Source organism: Athene noctua, chromosome 1, assembly GCF_965140245.1.
Source record: "Athene noctua chromosome 1, bAthNoc1.hap1.1, whole genome shotgun sequence".
Taxonomy (NCBI): Eukaryota; Metazoa; Chordata; class Aves; order Strigiformes; family Strigidae; genus Athene; species Athene noctua.
Genome location: NC_134037.1, coordinates 8,426,726 through 8,454,183, shown reverse-complemented (window position 1 = coordinate 8,454,183; position 27,458 = coordinate 8,426,726). Strand labels below are relative to the sequence as shown.

Genomic DNA, 27,458 nt, shown 5'->3' with positions numbered 1-27,458 from the left:
ACATGGACGAACCATTTCCTTGGTTAGCACATTGCACAGAACACAGGAGGTGTCCATCCACTTGATTCAACTCTGAATCATATTCAAAGTTTGCTTTCCACATCTAAATAAGGAAACTAATTATTTGCAGAGTGTTCTTTCTTGTTTATCTCCGTCATCATCTTGCAGGACTGGACAAAGAATGACAATTCTGTGCTGGCAGACCAAAAAAGAGGGCTTTGTACAATTCCTCTGACACACACACAAGTACTGAGATGGAGTGAACGAATACTGAGATGGACAGAACAGCTATAATGCAGAAATAGCATTACGTTGTCCATAGGTCTGGAGGACAAATGGAAATGAGGAATACAGTGCCACCTAATAGAATCACTTTTGATCAAAGACAGCCAAAACCAGCTAGTTAATGCTCAACATTTATACACCACATTAAAAATGAAATAATTTTAGAACAGTTCCACATGCTGTAACAGCTCCTTACTGCACTGACATAAAAAAAAAAAAAAAAAAAAAAAAAGGAGGAATTGAAGCACTGAAATGGCAAAGAAAGACAAACTCTCCTCACACAAGTTTTCAAAGGTAAGAATCAACCTTTACGTAACAGTGTTTCCTCCAGGGATTACAGCAACACTGATGGTTTCCTGCTCCTGACAGCTGGTTCAGGGCCTTTTCTCTTCTGGGTTTCACAGTGCTTCCCATGGTCGTGCTCCAAGACAGTGCTGTCCATGCTCTGAGCTGGTCAGCCGCTTCTGCACATCTCAAACCAGGATTTCTGTGTAAGAACTGCTCCTTTTCCTCTCACTGGTAAGATCCACAACTGTTAGGACTAGGAGAAAAAAAATGAGCAGGTCAGATTATGTATATCATCCATGTATGTGGAGGTTCCATTTCAAAGAGGAGGTGCCTCAGAGTCCTGCAAAAAAAACCCAACAGATGGTCATCTTAAAATCTGACCCAGAAGGAAGGCTCTTATGAGTCTGGAGAAACAAGAAGACCTGAAGCAAGTCAAGAAGACCTGAGGCAAGTCTGCATAACTCTTCTCGATGTTTTACTTATTCACCATTAAACCCCCAGATACACAATCCCGTTCTGAACCTCTCTGAAACAAGATTTTTTAAAATTATTTTTGGTTTGGTTTGAGTTTTTTTAACAATCACTTCAGGTGTGACAAACTTTTCCAGCTCTCATGAGTCAAACTCCATATTTACAGCTAAGCTTCCAGAAACGGATGACTAACATTTTCACCCTCTCTGTTATGCAATTGTAAACACCTACATATGGTCTCTTCCACCCAGGTGAGTGACAACATTGACCCAAGTTCTTAGGCACATGCAGCCATGGTTTCCACATCAAGTTTTGCCCAGTGAGATCACTTAGTACTTTTAGCAAATGGTGCCGAGTCACAGGAGTAGTTAATTTTCCACCTCTTGTTTCCAGAATATTATATTGGTGGTGCCTTGAGAGAATTTTAACTTTCAGACTTTCATCCTGTCGAAAGGTGAAACACCTTCATTGTTATTTGGAACCTGGATCTGTAAAAGCAGGAATTGTAATCTCAGTTTATTAAATTTTGGAGCAGCCTCAAGTGTTTCCTTTCTCTCTTTCCTCTGTTAGGTAGGAAACGGTTAATTTTAGCAGAAGTTTGAGGGTCGGTCTTTTTGGTTGTTACTGGATTTGGGGGTTTGGTTTGTTAGTTGTTTTTTTTAAAAAAAAGAAAAGAGAAGACCTTCTGCACTGCATTTAAATTTAGCACGTAACAGCAGTGCTGGATGCAGCTGACAACTACATTGGAGAGATGCGAAGAAGAGGAATCAGAAGTTGCACAAACATGCAGCCTCTCTTGTGCCAAATGACCCAAAGCACTCCAGGCAATGCTGACAGCAGAAAGCAGGTATAGCTTCCTTGACCCCTCTGTTATCTCATAAACCAAGTTATATTTGGACACACTGTCACTGAAAGACACTCTGCAGCTTTCAATACTAGAATCAGGACTGATTAATAAACAGACTGGAGAAAAGCAACTAAATAGCTTTATTTTCCCAAAGTCAAACTGCACTGACAGAGCTTCTTTTGGCCGACAGCAGGAGCACTGCAGGCAATTCTTATGAGGCAGCTAAAGGGGATTCCTTTTTAAAAATACAGTGTGAAACCATTAAAGCCTTGGTACCACAAGAAATCTAACAAACAGCAGATAAAAGTTTTCCAGCAGAGACAGGAAACACTAAGACAGTGATGTCAACACATCAATTCTGCCAGTGTTTTCCTAGGAAGCTGCTGAAACACAGTTGTTTCCTTGAGGTTTAAGGATTTCCTTTTAATTAATTACCCTGATATTTTAAAAACTCAAGTTCTTATGAGTACACAACATTGATTAGCGCCAAATGTACTGGCTAGGCTCTGAGGGTTTCCATCCTGAGCTGTCAGCTGGAAGCAGAATGATTCTCTGACATCCTACAGCAGCCCTACGGTCATACAGATCCATATTTTTGTGAAGGTGGCAAACAGGTCATTACATTGGGATTTTGGACTCCTCATTCTGTTCCTTACTTAGTCAGTAACCTTAAAGTAGATCTATTTTACAGATGGGAAAAAAAAAAAACAAAACAAAACAAACAACATTGGCTTTCTCTGCCTTTGTCTCTGGCTTTGATATTTACAGGTGAAGAGATTAAAATATCATTTTTCATTTTGTATCAACAGCAGTAGGTTATGTAGCTGTCAAAAACCTATGGATTGCCAGTAATATTTAGAAGCTTAACATCCTCAACATACTTTCAAGATATCTGTATTTCTTTCAGCAAGCACTTGCCTTGGAAAAACGTTAAGCTAGGTAAGATTTAGTGGGCCTTTTCATTCTTTCCATGTACAAATAAGAAGGTGTGTAAATTGGTAAATTAAGCCATTAAAGGAAAAAAAAAATAAAACCTCTACCTTTGCTAGACTACACTTCCGCTTTGATGAAAAGCAGTTCATCCTCAAGGCTTCTCTCGTCTGTAGATTTAAAAAAAAAAAAATTAAAGGGAACTGTTTCTCAGAGTGTAGAAAATGTTCTTATAATCCAGAATAATTGCTAAAGAGACCCAAGTACCTTTCTGTCCAGGAGTGTCCCAAACAACAGGATGAAGAATCCCTAAAAAAAATACAAAACCAGTATAACCACATGATGCTTCTTAAATCCTTCTAGATGTCATTTTCTTAGGAATAGATTTCATCACCTATGACTCAGAAAACAGCAATGTGTAAAATGACTTTATCCACCCAGGACACACAGGTTCTCTGGGAATGTCAAGAATGGCTATATAACCCATCCTCATTCTCATCATGAACTGGACTGATAGGTCACATACCAGGACTTTCCCAACCCACTCAGTAGCAGTATTAGCTGAGAAGAGCCAAGGCAGGCTGGGTATACAACAGTATGTCACCTAACACTGAGTGTTTATACTGATGAGTTAAATAAAAACAGCTTAAACGGCAAGTGAGAATTTTCTGCATATTTGTTAATTGATAAGGATGAGACATCTTCACAGTTACTGGACATTAACCAGTGTATTTTATATTTAACATCACAGAATTATAGAATCATTCAGGTTGGAAAAGACCCTTAGGATCATCGAGTCCAACCATCAGCACTACTTTACAAAGTTCTCCCCTACACCACATCCCCCAGCATCTCATCCAAACGAGCCTTAAACACACCCAGGGATGGTGACTCCACCACCTCCCTGGGCAGCCCATTCCACTGTCTGACCACTCTTTCTGTGAAAAATTTTTTCCTAATGTCCAGTCTGAGCCTCCCCTGTTGCAGTTTAAAGCCATTCCCTCTTGTTCTGTCACTAATTACCTGTGAGAAGAGACCAGCACCAACGTCTCTACAATGTCCTTTCAGGGAGCTGTAGAGAGTGATGAGGTCTCCCCTCAGCCTTCTCCTCCTCAAACTAAACAGTCCCAGATCCTTCAATAGCTCCTCATAGGATTTATTTTCCAGGTCCTTCACCATCATCTTAATTTCTTACCACATTTTACACCAACTAGTTTGTTCCATTAATGACCTGTCTGCATTTACCATGTCAATGCAGGATGTCTAGAGCATGTACCGTGTAAAATAGTTGAGTCAAAAGGAAAGCTTAGATCCTGCACAACACATGCTGCCAGCCCCTCTTTGACCCTTTTTGACTTTTTCCCAGGCTCAAAGTCTGAGTGCACACTATTCACAGTCTCAGAGAGTTTACCTGGAAGGCATTTAGTAGTGCAAACGTAACATGGAATGCCAGAGAGTGACTGTCGACAATTGTTGCTAATCCAAAACCCCAGGTTAGGCCCAGAAGAGGTGTCAGAAGGGCCACATTTTTGCTAATTCGGATCATGTTACTCAAATCTTGTGACTTGCAGCCTTCTCCAACAGAGGATCTCCCAGTCTTCACTACAACCACTACCACCACCACCACATTCACAACAATGATGCTCAGAGCAGGTACAACAAAGGCCAAAAGGGCTTTCGTCTCATACCAATTGAGCCAGCAGACTCCACTCCTTAAATACCCTTTTTTTGGTTCAGTAATAGCAACAGTGAGAATAGATATAACCAAAGGACATCCATATCCAATAGAGAATGCTGTAGCTATGAATACAGATCTCGCTATCTTAAAAAAAATTAATAATAATCCATAGAGAATCAAGAGGCCCAGGGTGAACATCCAAAAAAACAGGGCAAGATAGAAAAAGTGAAGGAAAAAAGTGGCTGCTACACACAACTGGTAGTTTAGGGCTGTATTGTGCACAATAGCAGCTAAGATGAACAAAACATCAGCGACAAGAAGCGATGTAGCAATGTTGACCAAATAAAAGTGGCGCATGTAGGTTATTTCAGTTTTTGTAACGTGATGCCAGACAACAGTCTCGATGATAAGGCAGAGAACCAAGCTGAAAATGGAAAGGCCTAACCCTACACGTGTAATGTAATCCAGCACTGCATTTCGCAGCATGGTAGGGGACATCAAAATGGAGAAGGATTTGAATGTCCGACGGTGATGCCTGCAGATGCAAACAACACTGCTGATGTTGTCTGACTTCATTTTGCATGCCCTGTTATCCCACCTCCTTTCAGTAGAGTGCCACCCAACACACTGAGCCTTGATGTTCTCCAGTTTATTCATCTTTTCAAAGGTGAGCAAAATATGCCGGAGCTCTTCTGGCAGAGACACCGATAACACCATTCCATTCACTAAAACAGGGTCCAACTGGTTGGTTTCTATAATGGCTCCAAGCGTTGGAAATGCAATGCTGATGGCTTTGGAAGTCTTCGGTAACTTCAGAAGTTCTTCTTCTGGAATGACCACTCGCCCAGTGATACTGCCTGTGTTATTGAACCCCATAGAAAAATCAAAGCTCTTTCCGGAAGTATTTTTATGTATGCTGTAGCCTTTTGTAGAGATGAAGTGCTCCTGTATACTTTCCGACCCGTTCCTTAGAAGAAGTTTCCCAGCAAATAAATTCACTGAGTCCAGTAATACTGAACTGGCATTTCTGTCCTTTACAAAAGCCCAGTTGGAAATGATGGAGCTGTTCAGAATATGGTTTGCTATTCTGCTGTAGCTCTGAAACAAACAAGAAAAAAATACAGTGTTTTTTTAATGTCAAAAGAAACCAACTATTATTCTACTGTCAGAGCCTCCAGAAAGGCTCATTTCATTCAAGAGTAATTTCTATAAAGGGAATATTCTTCTTTGACAATGAACAGGATCCCATGATCCATCCCAGTCAAACTCAAACATCTCATTGGCATGGTCAAACAGAATTGTCCTATGCTTTTCATATCATGGATTAAAAGGTGATGGGAGAAAGAAGTATGAAGCAAAAACCAGGACACTTAAATTCTATTCCAGACACTGACCTGCTATGCAGGTCTGCTTTACATCACCCTCCCTATATTTGTTCCCTATCTCCCTGAGTTCATCAGGGAAAGATTTCAGTTTCCATCATGCAACACGTGACAGCAGCTGTGGGTCAGCATCTCCAAAGCTGCCTTCCCTATGGTGTCATACTTGAAAAATAACTTCTTCCTTCTACTGCTCTCCCATGTCTATAACAGCAGTTCCTGGAAACTTTTGCTTTTAAAGAAAGTGAATTCTACAGAGTACTTTCACTATACATGAATTGGTCAAACAGTTTCTCTGACAACAAAATATGTCCCTCTCTGCAAACTCTTTCCAGGTGTTCTCCAAGTGACTTGCAGCCACCACTTCACTGGCTAGTGGCTATAAGGACAAAACACTGTAGGGATGTGCTGGCAAACTCATAAAAACCTCTTGAAACCCATCAAAGTAAATACCTGCATTTTCTCTCTATTGACATTCTCTGATAACAACAGCGAAATCTTCTTTAGCAACTCCACTATATCAGCAATGTTTCCTGGAATGGCTGGTGAAGACAGGATATCTGGGATGATGCATGAAAAATCAGCTTGGCAGTTACTATTCCCATGTTCATCAGCACCAAAATATTTTGCTCCACCTCCAGGCTTCCCATGCACGGGATTTCTTTCCCCTACAGAAGAAAGGTGTCCCCCAACAACACTAACATGTCCTTCAGAGCTTGGAAGGAGTTCACGTTCAGAAATCCTCTGGAAGGAGAAAAAAAAAAAAAAAAAAAAAAAAAGAATAAAAGTGAAGCTACAGCTACAAGCAGGCATGAGGTACAGCACTGGGGTGTGCAACGAACGTGCTGGATTGCCTGAAACACAGGATCAAAGCTCACCCGAGAAGAATGACTTGTCTGTACAACACACATGAAGGAAGGGGCAAGAACTAAATGCAGTGCCTTAATCTTGAAATGACTTGAATGAAGTTATTTATTTTGTAGTTGGGGATAATTTACATGAATCATCTGATTATTACAGATACTGGCGTTGCTCTTTTCTCAGGTTCATCCTAGTGTGTCATTGTCTTGGTTTAGATCCACATGAGGAACATTAGCCACGTGAACAAGGCAACTTCATTTCAGAATTATGTTTCCACACAGGAATTTCTCAAATTTATTTCCCATGACTTGATTTAAGATGAAGTCAAAGCCTGTTACTGAAGTAATCTGTGTTTTAGGATCCCATCTCCTTCCCTTTGATCAAGACTGAAAGTCTATGGAGGGAGGGGTTGTCTTTGCAAGAAATTATGAGTATAGGCCAAAGTAAATGCATAGCAGTTACCTCACCTGAAAAAGGGACTGAACATCCAGGCTTGCACAGGCATCTGTCAGCATTTGCCACTGTCTGTCTTCACAGACAAAGCTTGTCTCCCCATGGAAGGAGGGAGAACAAGGCTGAATACAAATGGCTCCACTGACTTTACAGGGAAGGAGATTTATACAGCCATCTGAAAATTAAGCAGATACTGTTATAAGGTGTAAGACAGCATACCGTGGTCCATGAGGTATCAGAAGTGTAAAGTATTGATAACTGATACCATCTCACAAAGAATTAACAGACACACAGCTATTCACTGTACCTTGCTGATTATCAGTCTTTGATTCCTGACCGAGTACCTGAAAAATAAGATGTGGATTGAATGTTAAAATAAATAAGCAGAACACGACTCCTAGGCACAAACCAGAAAGGCGATTTCAAGGCTCAGAATGCAGAGCTCATGGCCCCTTGCTCATACAGACCAACAGAGAACTAACCATTTGTCTCTATCAAGCCTTCAGTTGTACCCTTCTACTGAAGTGACCTATTGAGCTAGTGGACAGGATTGCACATGCCTCAAGCAGTTAATCCTCAAACAAAAAGCCTGTGTAAAGGCTTAGGCTCTCCAGTGTTTCTCATGTTGATGAGAATATGCGACTTGTTGATGAGAATATGCGAACTGTATGACTTTTGCCATAAGATAAAGCTACAGTTGTACTAATACCAGTAGCCATGTTGTTCCTCTCCTGATTAGGAATCGACCCCAAGGCAGACAGACCAGGCTCCTGCAGGCAGAACTGCTCACTGGGACTGCGTGTCCTACAGCCAGGCACAATCCTGAACAGTTCCATTGCTGCTTGGACAAATGCTTTATCATCTACAACCAGCCAAACCCTGTCAGTCTGGAAGCAAAGCTTGGCTATGCGATGCCCTGGAAATCGCACTGTTCTTGCTGGGCACAGCAGGATTTCAGCAGATTTCTAGCACTGCAAGAGTTGTGCTGGAGGTTGCCTGGCCTACTGAATGCATTGAGCACTTCAAAGTAATTCCTCCTGTAGTGACAGGACAAAGGGCAATGGTTTTAAACTGAACGAGGGTCGGTTTAGATGGGATAAATTTTTTACGATGAGGATGGTGAGATACTGGAACAGGTTGCTCAGAGAAGTTGGGGATGCCCCTCCGTGAAAGTGTTCAGGATCAGGTGGGATGGAGGTTTGAGCAACACAGTCTAGTGAAACTTACCCTCAGAGTGGTGCACGACGTGGCCAGGAAGAAGTGCACAGCCCAAAGGGGCAGGCAGCAGGCTACCCTCGCATCCATCGCCTCGCATTCACTGCTTTCCTCCCGGAAGACAAGAGATGTTAAACAAGTTTACCATCTCTATTTTCACTTTTGAACACAGTCTAGTTGCTAGTAAGATAGCAGCTAAACTCATGGCAAAGACTGGCCTGGCAAGGTGATTTTCAGACATTTATCATTCATTAACTTTTTTTATTGAGAAAGATTTGTGAACCTTTTCTTATAAAAAAATTTAAAAGTCTGTCCAACACTGGAAGTTACTGCATTAATAACTTACTGTAAACTGTGAGGTAGAGAGCTTGTTAAAGCAGTTCAGCCTGTAGGTCCTTTTTGAAGTGATTCAAGAAGCCTCATCTCTACAGGATTCAACGCTGCTACTCTCCTCAAGCAGTTCCTGATGAGACCTGCCATGCGTGGTAGGAAACTTGGGCCCTCATGGCTCAGATATCCAAATCTGAGAAACAAGGATCAGACTCAAGTGTTATTTGCTTTGCAGAAGGATTCAGGCATCTTATCCCTCTCTGGAGTTTCCCATGGTCCTTGGTAAAAGCTTAATATCCTGGGATGCAGCTTGCTACAGGCATAGTTGCTGGAGAAAACTAATCCAGTAAAGGGAATGAGGAAAAGATAACATGTTAGATCTGATTATTAGATGCTATACACATTCAAGGGAAAAGCAACAACTGCTGTGGGTTCAGAAGAACCGAGACACTGATCTTCTATCACTGGATGTATAAAGAGATAATAAACCACATACTAGAAAAAATAAAAAGCATGAAATCAGTGAGCTAAAAAGCTAAAGCATGAAACAAATGCAAAAGTAGCAAAGCAGGATGATTGCTGGATTTCAGGAGAAGCACACATGAAAAAGCTTGTCAAATCATCATGTCCTGATAGGGGCCACTCAGTTTTGCCCCTGATTCATACTGATCAGGACAGAGGAGGCTGAAACAGAAAGGTCCTGCTCTGATGGAGCAGAGACGTGTTTTCCTGTCTAGGAAACTCCAAGGCCTCACCATCTGACAGCATCAAAGGGCCAGGCAACTGGCTGCCCCTTTCATCTGGGACATTTGTTCACCTTAATGTATTTTCAAATCCACAGTTTTATAAGTGAGTTATGAAAAGATCATGAAGGGAAGAGCTAGATTGGATGCACTGAATTTCTATGCTAGCTCTAAAGGAGAACCTCATGCCAGCCTCTTGAATTCGACTGGTATTAGGAAAAGCATTTTCTGGGTTTAAAGCTAGCAACCATTGCTCTTCTAAAATGGATAAGGAGAAGGGAACCAAAAGACTTGGACTGATATTGCCAAAGAACAGGAGGTGGCTGGGAAACTCCTACAGGTTTGAGGCAAAGGGTTGTATGGAATTCTTTCCCTATTTCTGCAGTCATTAAACATTTATTATATGCTTATACCCCTAATTCCATTTTACAGCTGGGAATCCTTGAGCTCATCATGTTTCATCATTAATTAATTCATACTCATTTTGTGTTTAATCACTGATGTAACTCCACCTAGGGCTCTTATCTTTAAGTGAGGTAGAAATCTGGGACAGCTCCAGGTATCTAAGACTCACCGAGATGGCCCACGTTACCAGTGAAACACTGATCTTGCTCAGTTCCACTGCTTGACTCATCACGGAAACCACCCAGCCTCACCACTGAAAGAACATGCCAAGGTAACCACTATGCAGCAATAGAAACTTAGAGCAAAACAAGTAATACAGCAGCACAGCAAGTCACTATCACTTTAGGGGAAAAAACCATGGATATACTGACATAAGGTGAAAGTGTATACAGCTATTCCTGTCTCCAAAACATTCATTTATGGTACTTTAGGAAGTGCACGATACCTATCTAATCATAAACTATCTACGGCCATTAATGACTGCTCCGTCAGTACACAGGCACACGATCAGCTGAATTGTCAAAATCCTCTCACGTGGAAGGGAGAAGGGACTTTCTAGTAAGAGGACACTTCCACATCCTAAGGTACCTCCCACCCAACCCCCAAGATTGTCATGGGCTGCTGATCCTTCTTCTCAGCTCATTTTATTTGGTCACTGCACCCAATGGGGGCAAAGCCCTCAACAGGTGGGAAAGAGTGAGGAGTGACTAGACAGGGGTTACAAGAGAAGAGACTCTTAAAAAAATAAAAAAAGGTAAACTGATCATGTATTTAAAAATTCATCCTTATGTTGGTTAATGTACCATAGCCTTAAATTCAAAGCCCTTACTCTGTGACTTCTGCTGGTTAAAGCTGAAGTGTTTTGTTACCCCAAGCACTTTCTTGCTCTTCATTTCTAGAGGATGCATTGCATGGCAGCCTGGCCCCGTGTGGTCACAGCTACCAGAGGGATCAGCCCAAGCAGCAACAAGTGTGGGAACCCTTGTGGGAACCCACACCCCTATGCTGGTGGACCCAAGGCCTCTGGATAAAAGGTTCTCCACCACCTAAGGTCACAGATTTCCCCTCTCAACTATAGTTTGTCTCCTGTAGTAGTGAAGCTTTATGGGGAAAAATATCCTGCACAAAAAATTACAAGCACATACCGTACATAACAAAAATATACACTGAGCTTGCCATGATTAGCTAGACAAACACATTTTCCCCTGCAATTGCATTACACTGCAAACTCTCACTGTGTGTATTTAACATTTTTAAAAATATTCATTCCATTGTTACAGAACCTAATCTATTGTTTTTAGGGCTTTAATGGCTACAAGGCCAGCTTAAAACTCAATAAACCACCATAATGTGATCACTTGCCATTGCTACCTAGCAGTTTAAAAAGGCTGCAGCAGGAGGCTTTAGAGTCTTCAATATGGTCATCCGAGGATAAAAATTAAGGTTCTTAATTATACAGAATGGTATTAGTTGCATTTTTAAAGGGATCACACTTGGAAAATGTGAATTTAAATAATGCAAGTTCTGAGGAGAGTGATCTTCACAGTAACTTCACCTATAAGAAAATTTCAGGTTTTCTTAAAAGTGACAACACTGATTAGAGGCCAATTACAAAACTACAAGCAAAAAGATCAGAGGATAATCAAGACACATAATTTATTTCCACAGATATAAGAAGAATATAAAACTGAGCAAATAAGTGCAAAGTAAATACAGGCTAAGCAATTAAGTGTATTTTAGATTACAAATGAACCAAGTTCACAGATAATTTTCAAGCAGTTCTGAAAATGCGTTGTGTGCTAGTACTCACCGTTCTTGTAAGCCTGGGTTCTACTGTACGCAAAATTAACATAGCCAGAGATCCTCAAAATATCACAGGTGAGCGTCTAACCATTCATCTGCCGCCTCCGTGCCCCAGTCTCACTCTTATGGCCTTACCCCACATCGCTTGAGTGCTCTCACTCATTTAGAGTTTTCCCATGAAGAAATAACCTTGGGCATCAGCCTGCTTCTCTTCTTGTCTGACTGGATTAACACTGAGGAACCTGCAGATTACAATAGAGGTATTGCACTGCAAAATGACAAAACAAGTTACAAACACACCCACAGAACCGCTGTATTGCCACCATTGCCAGGTGTCCAGAGAGATGAATCATGCCTGCGTGGTTTGTACCCTTCCTCCTGGTGGAGGAGGCATTTTCTGCTCTTCTGAACTTTAAAGACCGAAAAAAACTTAATGATCAAAATCTGGTCAGGTTAATGCATTACCCTTCATAAATCAAAGATGGCACTACTGACAGTATCTTGCACAGCTAAAAGGCTCAATGAGCCAATAATTCTTCTTTATGGGGTGCACCCATCCTAAGGGGTGAAAGTTGTCTGCTGAACCTTGTGCCACCTTCAGCGTTGGCTCTCTTATTATTGCCACTAATTTACAGAAAGTAGTTTATCCTAACAGAAAAGCAATTCCTAATGCTTCTTCTACTCATGGGGTTGCTTTGGAAGAACAGCGGTCACTAATTTTTTCCACAGCCCTACAAGGTGTTTATCATGAGCTTATAGGGTTTCCTGAGCTAATGTCATTTTGTCTGCAGTCACAACTTCAGCCAGTCCTCACCCACAAGGCAGGGTCCCCAGTTTTAGCCTAAAGGTAGGCATTATTTAGTGTTCTGCTTGGATATAGCCAGCCTTGCATCGCACAATGGTATCAAGTAGGAATTAAGCCAAGCACAATCAGACACACCCAATACAACCCACTTGGAAAGGTTAGATGACTTGGACTTGAAACAGTACCAGGTAGAGGTGAATTAAAAGGTGGCACCTTAGCAACCTTTAAGTCAGAAGGGCCAAAGATCAGACTCAAGATACAGACACCTGTTTTAAAAGGCAATTCTTCCCCTAGTCACCTGGAGTTGTGCTCCCTGAACATTTGCTACAATGACAAGACTGAATACCCCTTGATTCTCAAACACCTCCTCAGTCTAAGCACCAGTCCTCTGAAGGACACAAAGGCTGGCATGCGTCAGTACTCAAGATACATGCACATGTTTATCCCAGAAGGAAGAGGTGTGAATTTGTTCTCCCACGGACTAAGAAAGATTTTCAGACCTTGACTTCCAACAGGCAATGTGGGTACTCCAAACCCTGAACCCAGCAGCATCAGTCTCACACTTTATGGGCTGGTTGAGGCTGTTTGCAATCTTCAAGCTGGGAGGTATGTGCCTAGGCACCCAAAAGGGAGTGGTTTGTCTTTTCAGCTCTTGCAAAATCCAGTTACCCAAGATATACGACCAGCTGCTTTGACACTGCTCTGAGAAAGCAAACTGTCAGCAAATCAGGAACATCTCAGAAAACTTCAATAGCAGCCAAAAATAAGGCAGCTGTAAAAACTTGATTTTACTATTTCCTTTGGAAAAAGTTAACAGGCTTCTGCTAATTTACGACTTCAATGAGCACAAGGTATTTATTTAAATGTTCTACAGATACTTTGCTACACAATTCAAAGTCAAACCTTGGAATACATTACAGATTTTGATCAGAAACTCCATTCCCCTGAAGCAACATAAATGAAAAATGTTATCTTCATGGTGATTGTTTAAATAAATTTAAAAAAAATAAAAGAAGTAGACCTGTTTGTTTGTTTTAATGTACCTTGTATGCAAACAAAAGGTTTTCAGAGAATGTTATGAAGGTTGAATAAAGACCCTGAAGTTTAAAAATGTCCTTCCCCTGTTCATTTGCCTTTTCCCTCATCCATACTCCTTTTAAAACATGCCATACTCTCAGCCTTCAGTTCTTCACTATATTTAAGTGATTCAAACATGCGTTTATCCATGTTACTGAGTGGCAATAGGGATCTTAAAAAAAACTCTGCATGAAGATGCACAGTCCATCAGTTCAATATAGACCAACAGAAAAAAAAAAAAAAAAAAAGGAGGGAAATAAAGGGATACTGAGAAGTTAAGATTTCCAGTTACACCTGCAAAGAAAAACAGTAACCTCTCCAATGGTTTAGATCCTAAACCATCCTGACAGTCAGGAACCAGAGCACCCCAGTGAGTAAATTAAAATCTGAAACCCCATATGCACAATAATACACTTCGTTCCCACCCCCCTGAACTCCTCTTGCAAAAACTTTAATGGCATGAGAAACATTTCTGAACAGAACTGAATAGACATTTCAACAGGTTTTTAAACTTACTTTATTTGCTGCATTTGGATAGCATGCATCATTTTACAGCACCAGTAAACAGGTCAGTGAAGCACACTGCTTTTAGGAACTTGTACTGTGGAATGTCTTCAAAACCACCACCCTCTCCCCCTCCACTCTAGTACACAACACTAGCTGAAGACAAGACAGACGTGTATCAGGGCAACTTCCTTAGGGCTAAAAATACTCATAGCAGCGACTTTTAAAGGAGGGTTTTATTAAATCAAGGCATTGCACTTGGGTCATTTATTGCTATAGCGAACAAAGGCCATTAAATAACGAATATCTTTCATTTGTGGTTCTAACTGATTGTCTTGTTCCGTTCGTCTGCTACAAGCTTACACACAGACACAATTTCTGTGGAGCAATCCATTCCAAGATTTGTTTCATGCTCTGATCACAATTAAGAGCTTGTATAACAAAATTTGCCATCCCATTAGGCTCAATTCTTGCTTTTCATCACCTGACTTCGAGGTACGAAGTAAGAATTTAGCGTCTGACGAGAAGCATTACTACTACACATTATTCCTTTATAATAAGATCTGCCTCAAGTCTTCATTTGTGATGCATCCAGGCAATTAAAAGTTAAAAGCATGAATATTGAATCAGTTATTAGCAATGTGACTAGCAAATATTACCCAATACCTGCACTGTATATTAATCAAATTTTATCAATAATTTAAATCAGCAACTGACAAACATCCTCCAATTGACTTTTTGATGGTTGTATTTTATGATGCATTAACTGTGGAAAAAGTATACTCTCAAGAAGTAACACTCATGTCACTTGCTCAAGTATACTAAATAATCACTGTATTTATGACTATTCCCATGAATAGAAACTTAATTGCTTCTCTTACTGGTGAAGATGCCAAACTATGTGGCATGTTTTTATCACTGAAATTCTAGTACACCAAAAGGAAAGAAGGTGATTACTAACAGACGTAATTGACTGGCTTTCTAAAGCTGTATTTTTTTAATTCTTTAATCAAATGAAAACAGCAATGAATTTCATTGTCTCCCATCACTTTGTATATTATTTATATATTATTCTGGTACACTGTGTTGGGCTTAGGAGTTAAAGATAACGGCAACCCACAAGATTTCAACTGTTTTTCCATAAAATGTTAAAGACATTTTCTGGGACACCAGCACAATGCTGTTAAAACAACTGTTCTAATCACACATTAAAATACAAAGATGTAATTAAACTTGGAGGTACACAATATACTGCGAAAGTTTATGGCATAAATATATAAATATTGAGACCTTTTGAGAATATCAAAGTTCCAAAGGGATTTATTTGACTATTGTAAAAACAGATCAAGACGCATATTTAACCACTAGAAAGACTGATGACTTCAGTTTAGGTACACAGAAGCAGAGACATTATGACTTAAGGTTTACTTCCTCATGCTGTATGCTGTAATATTTTAGGCACAACAGGTTAAGACTGGATTCTAGCCTTGTTTCTGTACTTCTTGCATCTTGTGGTTTTAAAAGTTAATTTTGTCATAACTTCATGATTCAATCCTAAATCCCTTTTTAATCCAATAGTGCAAGTGACAAAACATCCTGCTAAACTACTCAGATTAGATCATTCTTTCTTAGTACAATGCATAGGAGTTTCACCTGCTTCACTGTATTAACAAATTCCCACCTCATTACTCAACTTATAAACAGCATATTATTAATATTCTCACTGCAGACAGGCACAACAGCATAACCCTGGGTAAGACTGCCAAAAATTATACAAATATCATATATTCCCTTTTGTGTGTAGGGGAAAAGTAGTGACTACAATTACAATACAGTTATTCCAACCCTCCCAATAGACTATTTTACAGATTAGTTGTAAAGATAGATCACCCTATTTATAGTATAGATCTCTTTAAAAATCAAGCTACAGGTATTCAATAAAAATCTATTAAGAACTCCCTCTTCTTTCTATACAGATTCAGTAGTATTTTCAAGCAAACCAAAAAATAAGGTCTGCAATTCCAGCACAGTAAGAAATAAGGCCTCTTTTATATTGGCAAAAAAATTACACCATTATTCTTTTTTGTTTTCTTATCTCTGAATAAAAGACTATATTCCTTTTTTTACTATATTTTTTTCTTTAAGACGGTAGAACACCAGCATCCATTATTATGAAATAAGAGTCAGTTCTCCTTGTGTTCAGCTTTGAATTCCTGATGAGTTAAAAACATTTGAGTCCATAGCTGTCTCATGTAGACATCACTGCTTTCTTCAATTTTTCTATTTCAAGCTGGAAAATGGACATTTTGAAAAGAGAGTCAGTATTAAAGTCGCAATCATCTAAAGTCTTGAGAGCTTTCACCAAAACTATAACCTTTATATTTCAAAGACACTTAAGTAAGTAAAATCGTAATACAGAACATTCGACAGCTCAATATTTACAGCTGACTTTATAGTACTATATTGCTAAACAAACAAGTATTTAAAATCACTGAAAATTTGCCTATAGTTCTGGAACATCTTATTGGATAAACTCACTCTCAATAAAGCGGTCAAAGCGGGGTTGTGGAATCACTTGACAGGTCCCCATGTAACACTGCATTGTCACCTCAGACTATCTTCCTAAAACAGCCTTCATGACAAATACCACACCATGATTATTTTGTATTTATTCAAATGGATTTAGAGGATACATGGAAGTTATGTCCTCGTCATCCACAGTATATATTTAAAGCAACTACATTAGAGTTGCATTAAAGAGAGGACTCACCAGAAGTTCTTAAGTTTCAAAAGTAGCTTTCTATTCAGCAAGTAGGACTATTCCACAAATAAAATGCCCTTTTGTACCACAGAATCACAGAATCGTCTGGGTTGGAAAAGACCTTGAAGATCATCCAGTCCAACCATTAACCTCACACTGACAGTTCCCAACTCCACCAGATCCCTCAGCGCTGGGTCAGCCCGACTCTTCAACCCCTCCAGGGATGGGGACTCCACCACCTCCCTGGGCAGCCCATTCCAACGCCCAACAGCCCCTTCTGGAAAGAAATGCTTCCTGACATCCAGTCTAACCCTGCCCTGGCACAACTTGAGGCCATTCCCTCTTGTCCTGTCGCTTGTTCCTCCGCTCAAGAGACTCATCCCCCCTCTCTGCACCCTCCTGTCAGGGAGTTGCAGAGGGCCATGAGGTCTCCCCTCAGCCTCCTCTTCTCCAGACTAAACCCCCCCAGTTCCCTCAGCCGCTCCCCAGCAGACCTGTGCTCCAGACCCTGCCCCAGCTCCGTTGCCCTTCTCTAGACACGCTCGAGTAATTCAATGGCCTTTTTGGAGTGAGGGGCCCAAAGCTGAACACAGGAATCGAGGTGCAGCCTCACCAGTGCTGACTACTGATCACTTCTCTGTCCCTGCTGGCCATGCTATTTCTGATGTAAGCCAGGAACTGAGATAATTTTCTACAATGAGCTCATCCTGTCAACACTCAACAGCATCATACTGTAATGCAGGTAGCCTTCTTCATCAATAAATTGAAAGGAGTGGCGTTTATTCATAAGGAAATTTTTAAGACGCATTCTGTTCTTTCGTCAAATTATCCACTTCATATTTAAACAATTCATCAAAAATTTAGGGAAGTTTACTTTTGCCCTGTTTTTCTTTTGATTACATAATCTTACAAAAGCAAAGTGTTAATCTCTCTTGGAACATGTCCAGCTGGACGTTTCTCTAGCAAAGAGAAGAATCCAGCAACACTAAATCAAACTCACATCCCAACACCTATATGTATTATTAAAATTATTTTTTCAAATAAAGAAAGCTATACTAATATGAACTGTGAATCTTTTATATATATATATATATATATGCGCCAGTTGCCTCAGGAGGCATGCATTCATTCAACTGCACACTAACACAGCAATAAAATTAAAAAAAAAAGTTGAGCAGGTTCATTAAGATTTCCCTGTGGCATTGAAATGCTGGGGTTTCAACCCCAAGCCCCAGATTAAGGTTGACATGTGGGTGATTCCCACAGCCCTTCCCAAAGGGGGGTGAGGTTCCCTTTAGGCTCCCCCCCAGGGTGGGCCGGCCTGGCAGACAGAGCCATTGGGTCAGTGAGCCTCAGGGGTCCCGCAGTGAGTAACCCAAGGTCAGGTGTCCCACTGAGGGATAAAGCTGGGACCCCTGGCAGGAGGGGCAGTGTCTGTGTGTGAGGTGGGTGCCCTGTGCAGAGTTCCCTGTTGGGGAAGGACCTCCCGCCTCCCTGGGACTGGGCTCCACTCAGGTCTGGCCTTTGTAAACGCGGGCTGTGTAGAGATTCAGTGTGTGGCTTCCTTGGTCTCATGTGTGTGGTTTGTTGACTCGGTTCTCTCCTGTGCCTTCTATGGGAGACTGCATTTCACCATTTATTCCACCCATTGTTGGTCGTGCGGTGTTGTTGTTGGGGTCAGTGGGATTGATGTCGATTATGTATAATCTGATTGACTTGTTTGTACCCCCAGCGCTCACCCATGTACTGACCCTTTTGTATCAAATAGTTTGGTTATTGGTTCATCTTTATGCTGGCTGTATCCTTGATGCTAGGCCTAATAATTGGCAAAAACACATCAAAACTCCAGAACACTGCCTACATACTTGTAAGCTACCCCCCCCTCAAATTGCTAACATTACCTCCAGATTACTTCGCAACAGCTTCTCTTCTTCCAAATCCTTCTTGAGTTTTTCCAGTTCTCTCCTAATAGCAATTAAAACATCAGAAATACAAGTTAGAGGTGTGTGTGGGGGGGAATTCACATTACTGAGAACAGGAAGCACAGGCCTTATTTAAATTTTACAAAAGGAATTCACATAACAACTGTGTGACACTACATCTTATAAATAAAACTTACATGTAAGTACATACCTACTAGTGAACTGCTACTCAGATCTGCTGGACTACAAGCTTCCACCAACTCTCACCATTTCTTACCTATCACTATGCACCTATCCCTAACATATAATCACATTTTTAAGTAGTCTGTTTAGAAATGTGTACTGTTGTTTTACTTGAAGGGTTGAATTTAAGCTAAATAACCTGGCAACTTCTACATAGAGAATGGAAACTGTTTAGAATAGAAAGTTCGTAAAACATGTTTTATTTCATAACTATGCTCAGGCAAGAAAGTGCTAGGAATTCTCATCAAGTTGCTGAAGAACTACTTCATTAATCTCCAGAACTCGTAATTCACTAGTCTGCTTTGGAGACCAACTGATCCTCTCAAGAGGTCACTCTCAAAGCTGGTTTGGTTAGCATTAGTAATAATATAAATAGTACCAAAATGAATGTGCTGTAAAACTAAAACCAGAAAAGATAAATTTTCAACAGATTAGTCTTTACAATCTTTACACAAACACCAATTTTTCTTCTACATTATTCTCCAAACACAACCCTACCCACATGCACACAGATGATGGGGCTACCATGATCACCAATTTGAAAAGCTCAGTAATATCTTTCCCTACTACCAGTCATTGCAATATTGCAGTTACTTGTGTGCAGTGTTACACATGGCCAGCACATGTATTTATATTAAATATCACAGAAGTTATCTACTTTTCCTTATAGTGAAAGTGCTAACTGTGTAAGAACTATTTTCAAAGTGCTGTAATGAATGCAAAAGTGCAAAGTAGGAAGGAAAAAATGTGTACAAGTTAAAAAATACTTCGACATCAAATCTGTATGTATTTAGGACATGTAGTTAGATCAAATTCTAAAGAAATAAGTTCAGAATTAATATAGAACAGCTTTTTAAGAAGTCTGGCATTAAAAACACTTGGAGGATGGCTATATATCCCTTTGCAGATTGATAAGGAAAATATTTACCCATGTTCTTTCTTCAGTGCATCTACTAAACCCATCAAATCATTAATCTGAGTCCTGAGCTCTTCCACAGAAATTTTTTCATCATCTGTTTCTCCTTTAAATTGGATGTCTCCAGGAAAAAAGTTGAGTATAACAGAACTTGGTCTCTGAGATGAAGATGGAATTGGTGGACTGAATGCAGATGGCTGAAAATATAAACCAGTAGAAAGCTAAGAAAGGAAGTTTTTATGAACTGGCCATTTACAACATACAGTTTGTACTGGTATGGGAGCTACATGTGCACAAGTTTCCTTAATTTTCTATCCAAAAGGTAAGAAACAACGTCCAGTTCAAGGGACTACTGTAGTATATGAGATAGTTATTTTATACAGTTCTTTATTAAGCACTTCCCTGAAGTTCCTGTAGGCACTAAAAGAAGTAGTTACACTGCAGTTCTCCATGCTTCTAAAAAAAATGTGATATAATGGAGCCCATTGGTTCATCATACACAATCTTTTGTGCACCTTTCTGATCTGCTCAGTTTTTCTGTCTGTTGGGATACTAAAGGCTAAGCAGACATGGAGCTTACTTGGGAGATACCATCATAGTTTCATGCTACCCGATACAATAGTTCTCATCATAACTGATGCACTTTATAGTAAAGTAAAAATGAAATTTATATTAAATGACATTGCTCACTCACATTTAAATACAATTGTTTACATTTAGATGGTTCAATCAATCTAAACTGGAAATATGAGCAAGATGAACAGAATACCTAGCTGCCTGGTACTTCTCTAGCTCCTTGGTACCATACCTTTTTTGTTTCAACTGGCTTTGGCTTGGCACTTTCTTCTTTCTGCACCTTCAAAATTTTTTCTGGACTCACATTTTGACTTGCCTGGTAATCCATTCATAAGAAGTCAAAAAGTTTTCACAATTTAGAAAAAATAAAAAGAAAATTAAAAGAAGAACTGTCATATGTTTCTAAAGATGCAATAGTAAAAGAAAAAACCCACCAAACCTACATTACTAGACTACCAGTTTTCTTCCCCTGCCAGTTAGAACTTTCCTTCCCTACAATACTCACTCTGCTGATTTACATCAAACTCAGGAAGCTTGGATAGGATTTTCAAGCATCTCTGCAGTACTTAAGCCTTAGATGCTTTTGGGAGCCTGTAGGTGCTTCCTTAAACACAAACATTAACAGGCATAAACTGTAGATGTTAACTGGAATGACTGAACTATATCACATCCAATGACATAAACTGATGTCAAGGACTCTGCACCACCTGGTTCTCATGGTCTGACAACCTCACATCTTAACACATGAGATCACAAGTACTGCTCCACAGCAACATTAAATTACAGGTTTGCTGTGGCCAAGGACTAGATATTGTTAGGCTCATGAGGCACTACAAACACTTGCAGAGTTTTGTGTATGCACAACATCTATTTCATCATCAGTGAAGCTAAAAGACCCAAGTACTTACTGCAGCAATACCCCACAGAACAGAAAGACTCCTTCAGCTGCAATACAATCGTGCTGTTTCTCTTACATACCCTTCCCTCCTGGGAATGGATGTTTCTGTAGACAAAGTCTATAGGAACTGAACCTCTGCAGCATTTTGCATTTCTCTCTCAGGTAAATGGTACATAAGATTGTTTCCCAGTGTAATCCTGTTTCCTGGAAGTTTTTTCTTAGTTCACTACTAGGAAAACACACCCAGTATACTCACAGGACTACTGCTATTGAAACGTGAAGGCAGCCTCCTACCAGGCATCTTGGGTCGGTTTGCAGTAGGGTGTGATAGATTATCTGAGGTAGCTATTACATCATCAAAGCTTAACAGATCTAGAAAAAGATGAAAACACATACCATCATCAAGACCAGAAGGTTTTGCTCTGTTCTTTATCACTTTTTTCCTTACAGAAAAAAAAAAAAAAAAAAAGTCAGAATTCTTATTGTCTCAAAGATTTTCAGCATATAAAACATGAGCCGTACGAAACAACTACATGACTTTGATATATCCGGGAAACCACATTTTCCCCCTTGAAAAAAAAAAATAGATGAATTCAACTAGCATTTAAATTCAAGTTCTCAACAGAAGCAGTGCTACATTAACATGGCAGCGTGAAACAGTCCTAACAAGTATCTGCAGAAAAATATATTTATGATTGTTTTTCTGAGAGGTGCCATATTCAACTATTGAAGAGAGCATATTTTCTTGTTGCTAAACTTGCATGAAAATTCAAGTTTAGTGACTAAGACAAAAATAAAAGCAACATGATAAAACACACGTCCACACGTTGGTGAAAATTAACAAAACAGTAACTGCAGATATTTCTGTGCAGGGTCGTTTTTTCCATATGTAGCCCTTCATCTAAAGAAAATACACAACTTCATGAAGACTGTAATAAAACATTTCATATTTTATTAAATAATACAGATATCTCTGCTCATTAGTCTCTTTATGCTCACTAAGTAAACTGTCTTAGTAGAAATTCTTTATGGGAAAATGCAATCTTAGGAAAAAGAACTATTAATAGGAAGAACAGAACACATCTAATCTAGTAATAGAAGTACTTCACCTAGTAAAAAACTGAACTTCTTAACTATTTCTCCACAAAATGATAATACTTACCTACCAACAGATGTGTAATGAGATAGATATTTTTTTATTTAAGATCAACGTAAGACTAGGGATATTGTATATCGTTTTACAAGACAAATTCACTGGACTTACTCTAGAGACTCTAAATGTTTAACTAGGATGCAACACAGCATTTAATATGGGCACCAAAAATAACATTCAAGGTTTTGGGTCTTGGGGTTTTTTTTCCAGTGACTTCTGATTTCTACATGACATTACGATTTCTCAGACAGCAGCTATGATACTTCTTTCCCTGTTTTCTCATTAATTTTGAGGTTATAGCAAGAGATAAGTAAAAACCCCCTAAGAACACTGAGCCAGACCATTCATACCGCTTTGGTGTTTGGATGACTTAAAATGATCTGATTAACCTAAGCTTTACTCATGCACTGTCAAAGCTAAGTTGTACCTGTAGGAATTAAGCTTTCCATTGAATGTGTTACATGATTTTTAATGTCTTCTACTCTGCAAAAAATAATTCACATTTTTCAGACATCCCTGATCGTAACTACTTTATCATCTGTGGCCTTGTTGAAATGCAAGCATTTATAACACTATCTGTTACCACTCAGTTTTGCTGCTTTTTAATTTTATTGAAGAGAATGTAAAGACAGTCTTTTGAAAAGATGTAATCATAGTTGCAATTAAAAAAACGCAGGGAAGAAAAACAAAGGAAGAAACAGAAGAGTGATGAATGGCAAGCAGCTGATGGAAATAAGGATGAGGAAGAAATAAATATCTATGAAGGTATTTTTATTGTAGTCTGTGTCAATAAAATATTTAACTTATTAGAAGTCAAACAACAGTGACCAAGGGGTATATATGCATGTTCTTTACTCAGTTGTCAGTAATCCCAGAGTACTAACCCACAACAATATGTAAATCAGGATTTATGTTAGTTAGGTATTATTAGAAAGGTAACAAGAAGGCAGGAAAAAAAAAAATATATATATGATTTTTCCCCACCTCAGTAATTTTTGCTTTTAAACAATCCTCCTTTTGTCATTCTGCAGAAGTGACAAATCATTTGGAAGTAAATTTAAAGAAGAATTGTAAACTGAGTTGCCATTATGACTGTAATGCCAGCCCTCTTTCCATGAGCAAAGTAAACACCAGGCGTATTAAGAACATATTAAGAATAATTTCTGAAAAAACCACAGTATTTGATAAGGCTTGAAGATGAAGACTTAGTTTTGAATTGTATATAATTTAAATATAGACGGTTTGATGACACTAAAGCCAAGAGGTTTTTTCCTATTTGTATGAGCTTCTAAAGGAAATTGCTACACCTGAGACAGCTGCTCAGCATTAAAATATTACCAACACATTAAAGTCAGAGGGAATTCTGACTGTACTTGCATTTTCCTATTTACCTTTCCATTTTGTTGCTTTGGTATGGGTAAGAAATAAAAAACACAGGCTGGTGGGGATTAGGGTTTGTGGTTTCAGTGGTGGTGGTATTTGTTTGCTCTATTGTGGGTTTAGGGGTTTATCTGTTTTTCTTTTTAAACAGCATTCTTAGTTATTTTAGGAGAAAGCTTGGACCCACTGAAACCAATAGAGATAGTGATGAAATCCACTAGAAGTTCACAAGTTACACACCCATTTCCATCAACAAGGTGATTTATTAATTAACTTTCTTACAGACTGTCTGTGAGTAATTGTTAAAGGAAATTCCATCATAGTGCCAAAAGAGCAATACCATGTATCTGGGGATAATTTGAGTCAAAAAATTATTTTAAGGCTGAGCGATATTCACCTTTCTTTCTAGAAAGATGAGCTAAGCTTAAACAGTTACTTAGGACAGGCTATTAGAAATGTCATGAGCTAAGCTTAAACAGTTACTTAGGATAGACTATTAGTCTCTTCTGCCAGCTTAGCATGGATCCGTGAAAGAACTGCTAGGAGCTTTATGTTATGTTATGTTATGTTTGTCTTAAAGCCTTCACAAAAACAAGCAAAGCTGAAGGGGTGTCTAAAGAAATTATGCTTCCAATCCCTCATGTGGTTGAGGCTTAAAAACCCATAATAAAAGATAAACACATCCAGTATTCTAGAAGACATGACCTCACATTAATTTGCAGAGTAAGAGAATATGGCAGTCCTTTTTCCTATTACTCATCTTGCTGAGATTACATCCCAACAATTTAGAGGACAGATATAAGCTTTAGAATATTTACATTTGTGGTTGAGCAACACTAAGATATTTGCTATAATTAAGCACATGCCTATTATGTCAATTTCAAAAAAGCTCTCTTACAGGATGATACTAAGTAGAAAACATCAGTGAATCCAGTGCCTAAAGGCTTCATAATTGTGTAATTTGTGTATACAAAAAGATAAAGCCATTCAACCTACATACAACAGAAGTGCTATAAGTACTGAACACATTTCATTAAAAGCACTAGGTTTGGCTTATCAATAAAAGTTTTTGGGTTTTGTTTTTGTTTTTGTTTTTTTAATTCTCACAAGTTCCTAATTCAAAAGTATACTTAAACTTCTTTAACAGCTAAGGAAAACAAGCATTCAAACAAATGAACAAAAAAAAAAAAGCATTTTGAATAGAAACTCAAAAATTTTAGTATCAATAACTGAAAATTACGCTTATGACGTTAAGAAAAGGCTATGTGTATGGCATAAAGCATTTGGATTTCCTTATAGATTGTTATCTTACCAAAATGGAGAAGGGTAGGGTAATTTCCTGACACGTAAGAAGGGAAACATGGCAAACAGGATAGGAAACAAAATCTGGAAAGAAAAGTCAAGGAGAGGAATGTCTAGAAAAAGATTCTGAACAAAAAAATTATTTTACAAAGCAGAAAAAAGAAACATTTGTAGAAGAAACAGAATTGCTTCACATGTTCAGCATGCTAGAATTATAGCTTTAAAGTACTGTAAAAGACTAATCAAATGGAGAAACATTTATGCAATTTTTCAAATAAAGCTTCAAGAAGAGGTATTTCAACATGATCAATGTTTCTGAATGTTTTTGAGTATTTGTCCTTATCTGATGGCTGGGGGCCTAATTTTGGTATGGAGTAGTTTTTTTTCCCCCCCTATAGATACAGATTATTTACAGCTTCTCCTTGGGCTACATTGAAAGTAGCTACACCACACTTAATGGTCAAACTAAGTTGCAAAAAGTAAGTTCCATACTTAATGAAACTGGTTTTCTAAAATTTTGTTCACTTCAGGATCTCAATCTAAAGGAGAAAAAAAAAAAAAAAGACTCTGCTAATGCAGTTGTGAACCCCTGCCATACATTTTTTCCACATTTTAGTATCTATTCTAGTTCTTGTAAGATTAAACATTCTTTAACTTTATATAAGGACCCAATATCTTTGGAGCTTTATATAGCCTTAGCTGCTGCACAGAGTATTATGTCTTTAGTAGCAGAATGCACACAGTAACATAAAACATAAGATTTATTATATTTCACTGGCAGGAGTTTGGACTTGTCTCTTTTCACAATAGTAGCAAAACTACAAGTGACATACGTGAAGCTGCCCTTGTTTAAAACAATCTGCATAACAGAGGATTTTTGAAACTTTATTCTTAAATAGCAGTTCTTTGACACTGGTCAGTGCTGCAACCCCACACAGACTGCCTCAGCCTCCTTTGCTTGCTCAAACAAGGACCATGGAGCAGATGTCACTCATTTGCTTGTTATGCAACCCCTGTTCCCTGCCCCATCTCAGGTACTAAAATCCTGAATATCTCTATGAGCCTGTACAACCTTACGTTAGCAAATCAGAATCCATAGATTTTTATTTTTTTACTAAATCGGTAAAAATTTGGAGGATTTTCTATATATGAATACCTAATATCACAGCTACTATGTTGCTGCTCTGGTTATTAAAGATGTCAAGATAACTGCACCTAAAGGGGGAAAGAAAAAAAAAAAAAAAAAAAAAAAAAAGAAGACATTCCACTCCAGGGGAGTTTTTTCCTGGGGACAAATAATACTATGCTATCACATCTAGCACAATTCTAGAGATAAAATCTGAGTAGTAGGACAAGGCTTACATTTTTTAAGGCTAGGTTGTGCATCACTCTTTCGTGTCTCAGCTTACTTTGGCCTCAAAGTATTTCTTCCATACCCTCCCTCAAACTCATCTTTAAATACAGGCAATAGTCCAACTGCCAATTCAAAACCTTTAATGCAAGACATATCACAGAATATGCATAGATTTTAAGGAGGAATAAAAAGCAAACTTATAAATACTTTAGGGTAACACTGATAATACCTGTAATATTTCAGGATATCTTAATAGTTGCTGAAGTCCAACTTTTTGTGGCTCGGGAAAATGTAACTTCTGTATTAAAACATATAGGAACTAACCTTTCTTCATACAAAGCATTTAAGCTTAGAACAACATTTTAAAATAGTTAATGGAAAAAGTCAGAAGTACCCTTTTCTATTCATAAACTGCCTCAGTTTTTTAATGCATTATTTTTATCTCCCAGATGAATTTATTACACTTTAGGACCAACTATTCTACAATCTGAATATCATAATTGCCCCCCCCCCCCCCAAAAAAAATCAAAGTCATACTATTTCAAAACGTATACTAACTAAACCTTTTCTGAGAGGAAAGGCTGCATTTGAGATACATAATTCAAAACCTGAAGGTACAATTCACTAAAGCTCTTTCTGCAGTGGTTTATCAAACAATAAAAATAATTTAGAATTTTTTTTAAAATGCCTACAGCACATGATCTCTGACCAAGAGGCACAGGGAGGACTTAAATCACTTGTGCCGTCAAGTAAAGGCCAAAAGGTAACTACATAATAGCTCACAGAGCCTGATCATCAATGTGTGTGCTTTAACTGGTATCAAGGGTTTCACTGGACAAATTCAGATTTAAAGAGATGCCAGGTTTGGCTCAAGGTCCA

At 38.8% G+C, this 27,458-nt stretch overlaps 2 protein-coding genes across 4 annotated transcripts in view; both read right to left on the bottom strand.

Moving 5' to 3' along the window:
* Positions 1-2,503: 2,503 nt before the first annotated feature.
* On the bottom strand, positions 2,504-8,497 carry ADGRF4 (adhesion G protein-coupled receptor F4). Its single transcript, XM_074921764.1, has 7 exons — positions 8,420-8,497; positions 7,500-7,536; positions 7,207-7,367; positions 6,332-6,622; positions 4,233-5,597; positions 3,089-3,130; positions 2,504-2,991 (listed from the first exon to the last, which is right to left on the bottom strand). The coding sequence occupies exons 1-7, from the start codon at positions 8,495-8,497 to the stop codon at positions 2,851-2,853; spliced, it is 2,115 nt and encodes a 704-aa protein (XP_074777865.1). The 3' UTR covers positions 2,504-2,850.
* Positions 8,498-14,077: 5,580 nt separating this feature from the next.
* CD2AP (CD2 associated protein) overlaps positions 14,078-27,458 on the bottom strand; it is an 88,529-nt gene continuing 75,148 nt past the window's right edge. For all 3 annotated transcript variants that reach the window (XM_074895533.1, XM_074895534.1, XM_074895536.1), the window contains exons 14-18: positions 21,647-21,762; positions 20,725-20,808; positions 19,929-20,113; positions 18,737-18,800; positions 14,078-16,364 (exon numbers count right to left, since the gene is read on the bottom strand). In XM_074895533.1, the coding sequence (XP_074751634.1) occupies positions 16,323-16,364; positions 18,737-18,800; positions 19,929-20,113; positions 20,725-20,808; positions 21,647-21,762 (491 nt within the window). In that variant the 3' untranslated portion in view covers positions 14,078-16,322. The remainder of the gene's footprint in view (positions 16,365-18,736; positions 18,801-19,928; positions 20,114-20,724; positions 20,809-21,646; positions 21,763-27,458) is intronic.

What these genes read in the sequence shown, in the direction of transcription:
- ADGRF4 (XM_074921764.1), bottom strand. Translation starts at nt 8,497, where the DNA reads ATGGATGCGAGGGTAGCCTGCTGCCTGCCCCTTTGGGCTGTGCACTTC. An exon ending in AAAGACTGATAATCAGCAAG is followed by an intron (nt 7,368 to 7,499) that starts GTACAGTGAATA and finishes CTTAATTTTCAG; the next exon opens with ATGGCTGTATAAATCTCCTT. An exon ending in ATGTTCAGTCCCTTTTTCAG is followed by an intron (nt 6,623 to 7,206) that starts GTGAGGTAACTG and finishes TTCTCCTTCCAG; the next exon opens with AGGATTTCTGAACGTGAACT.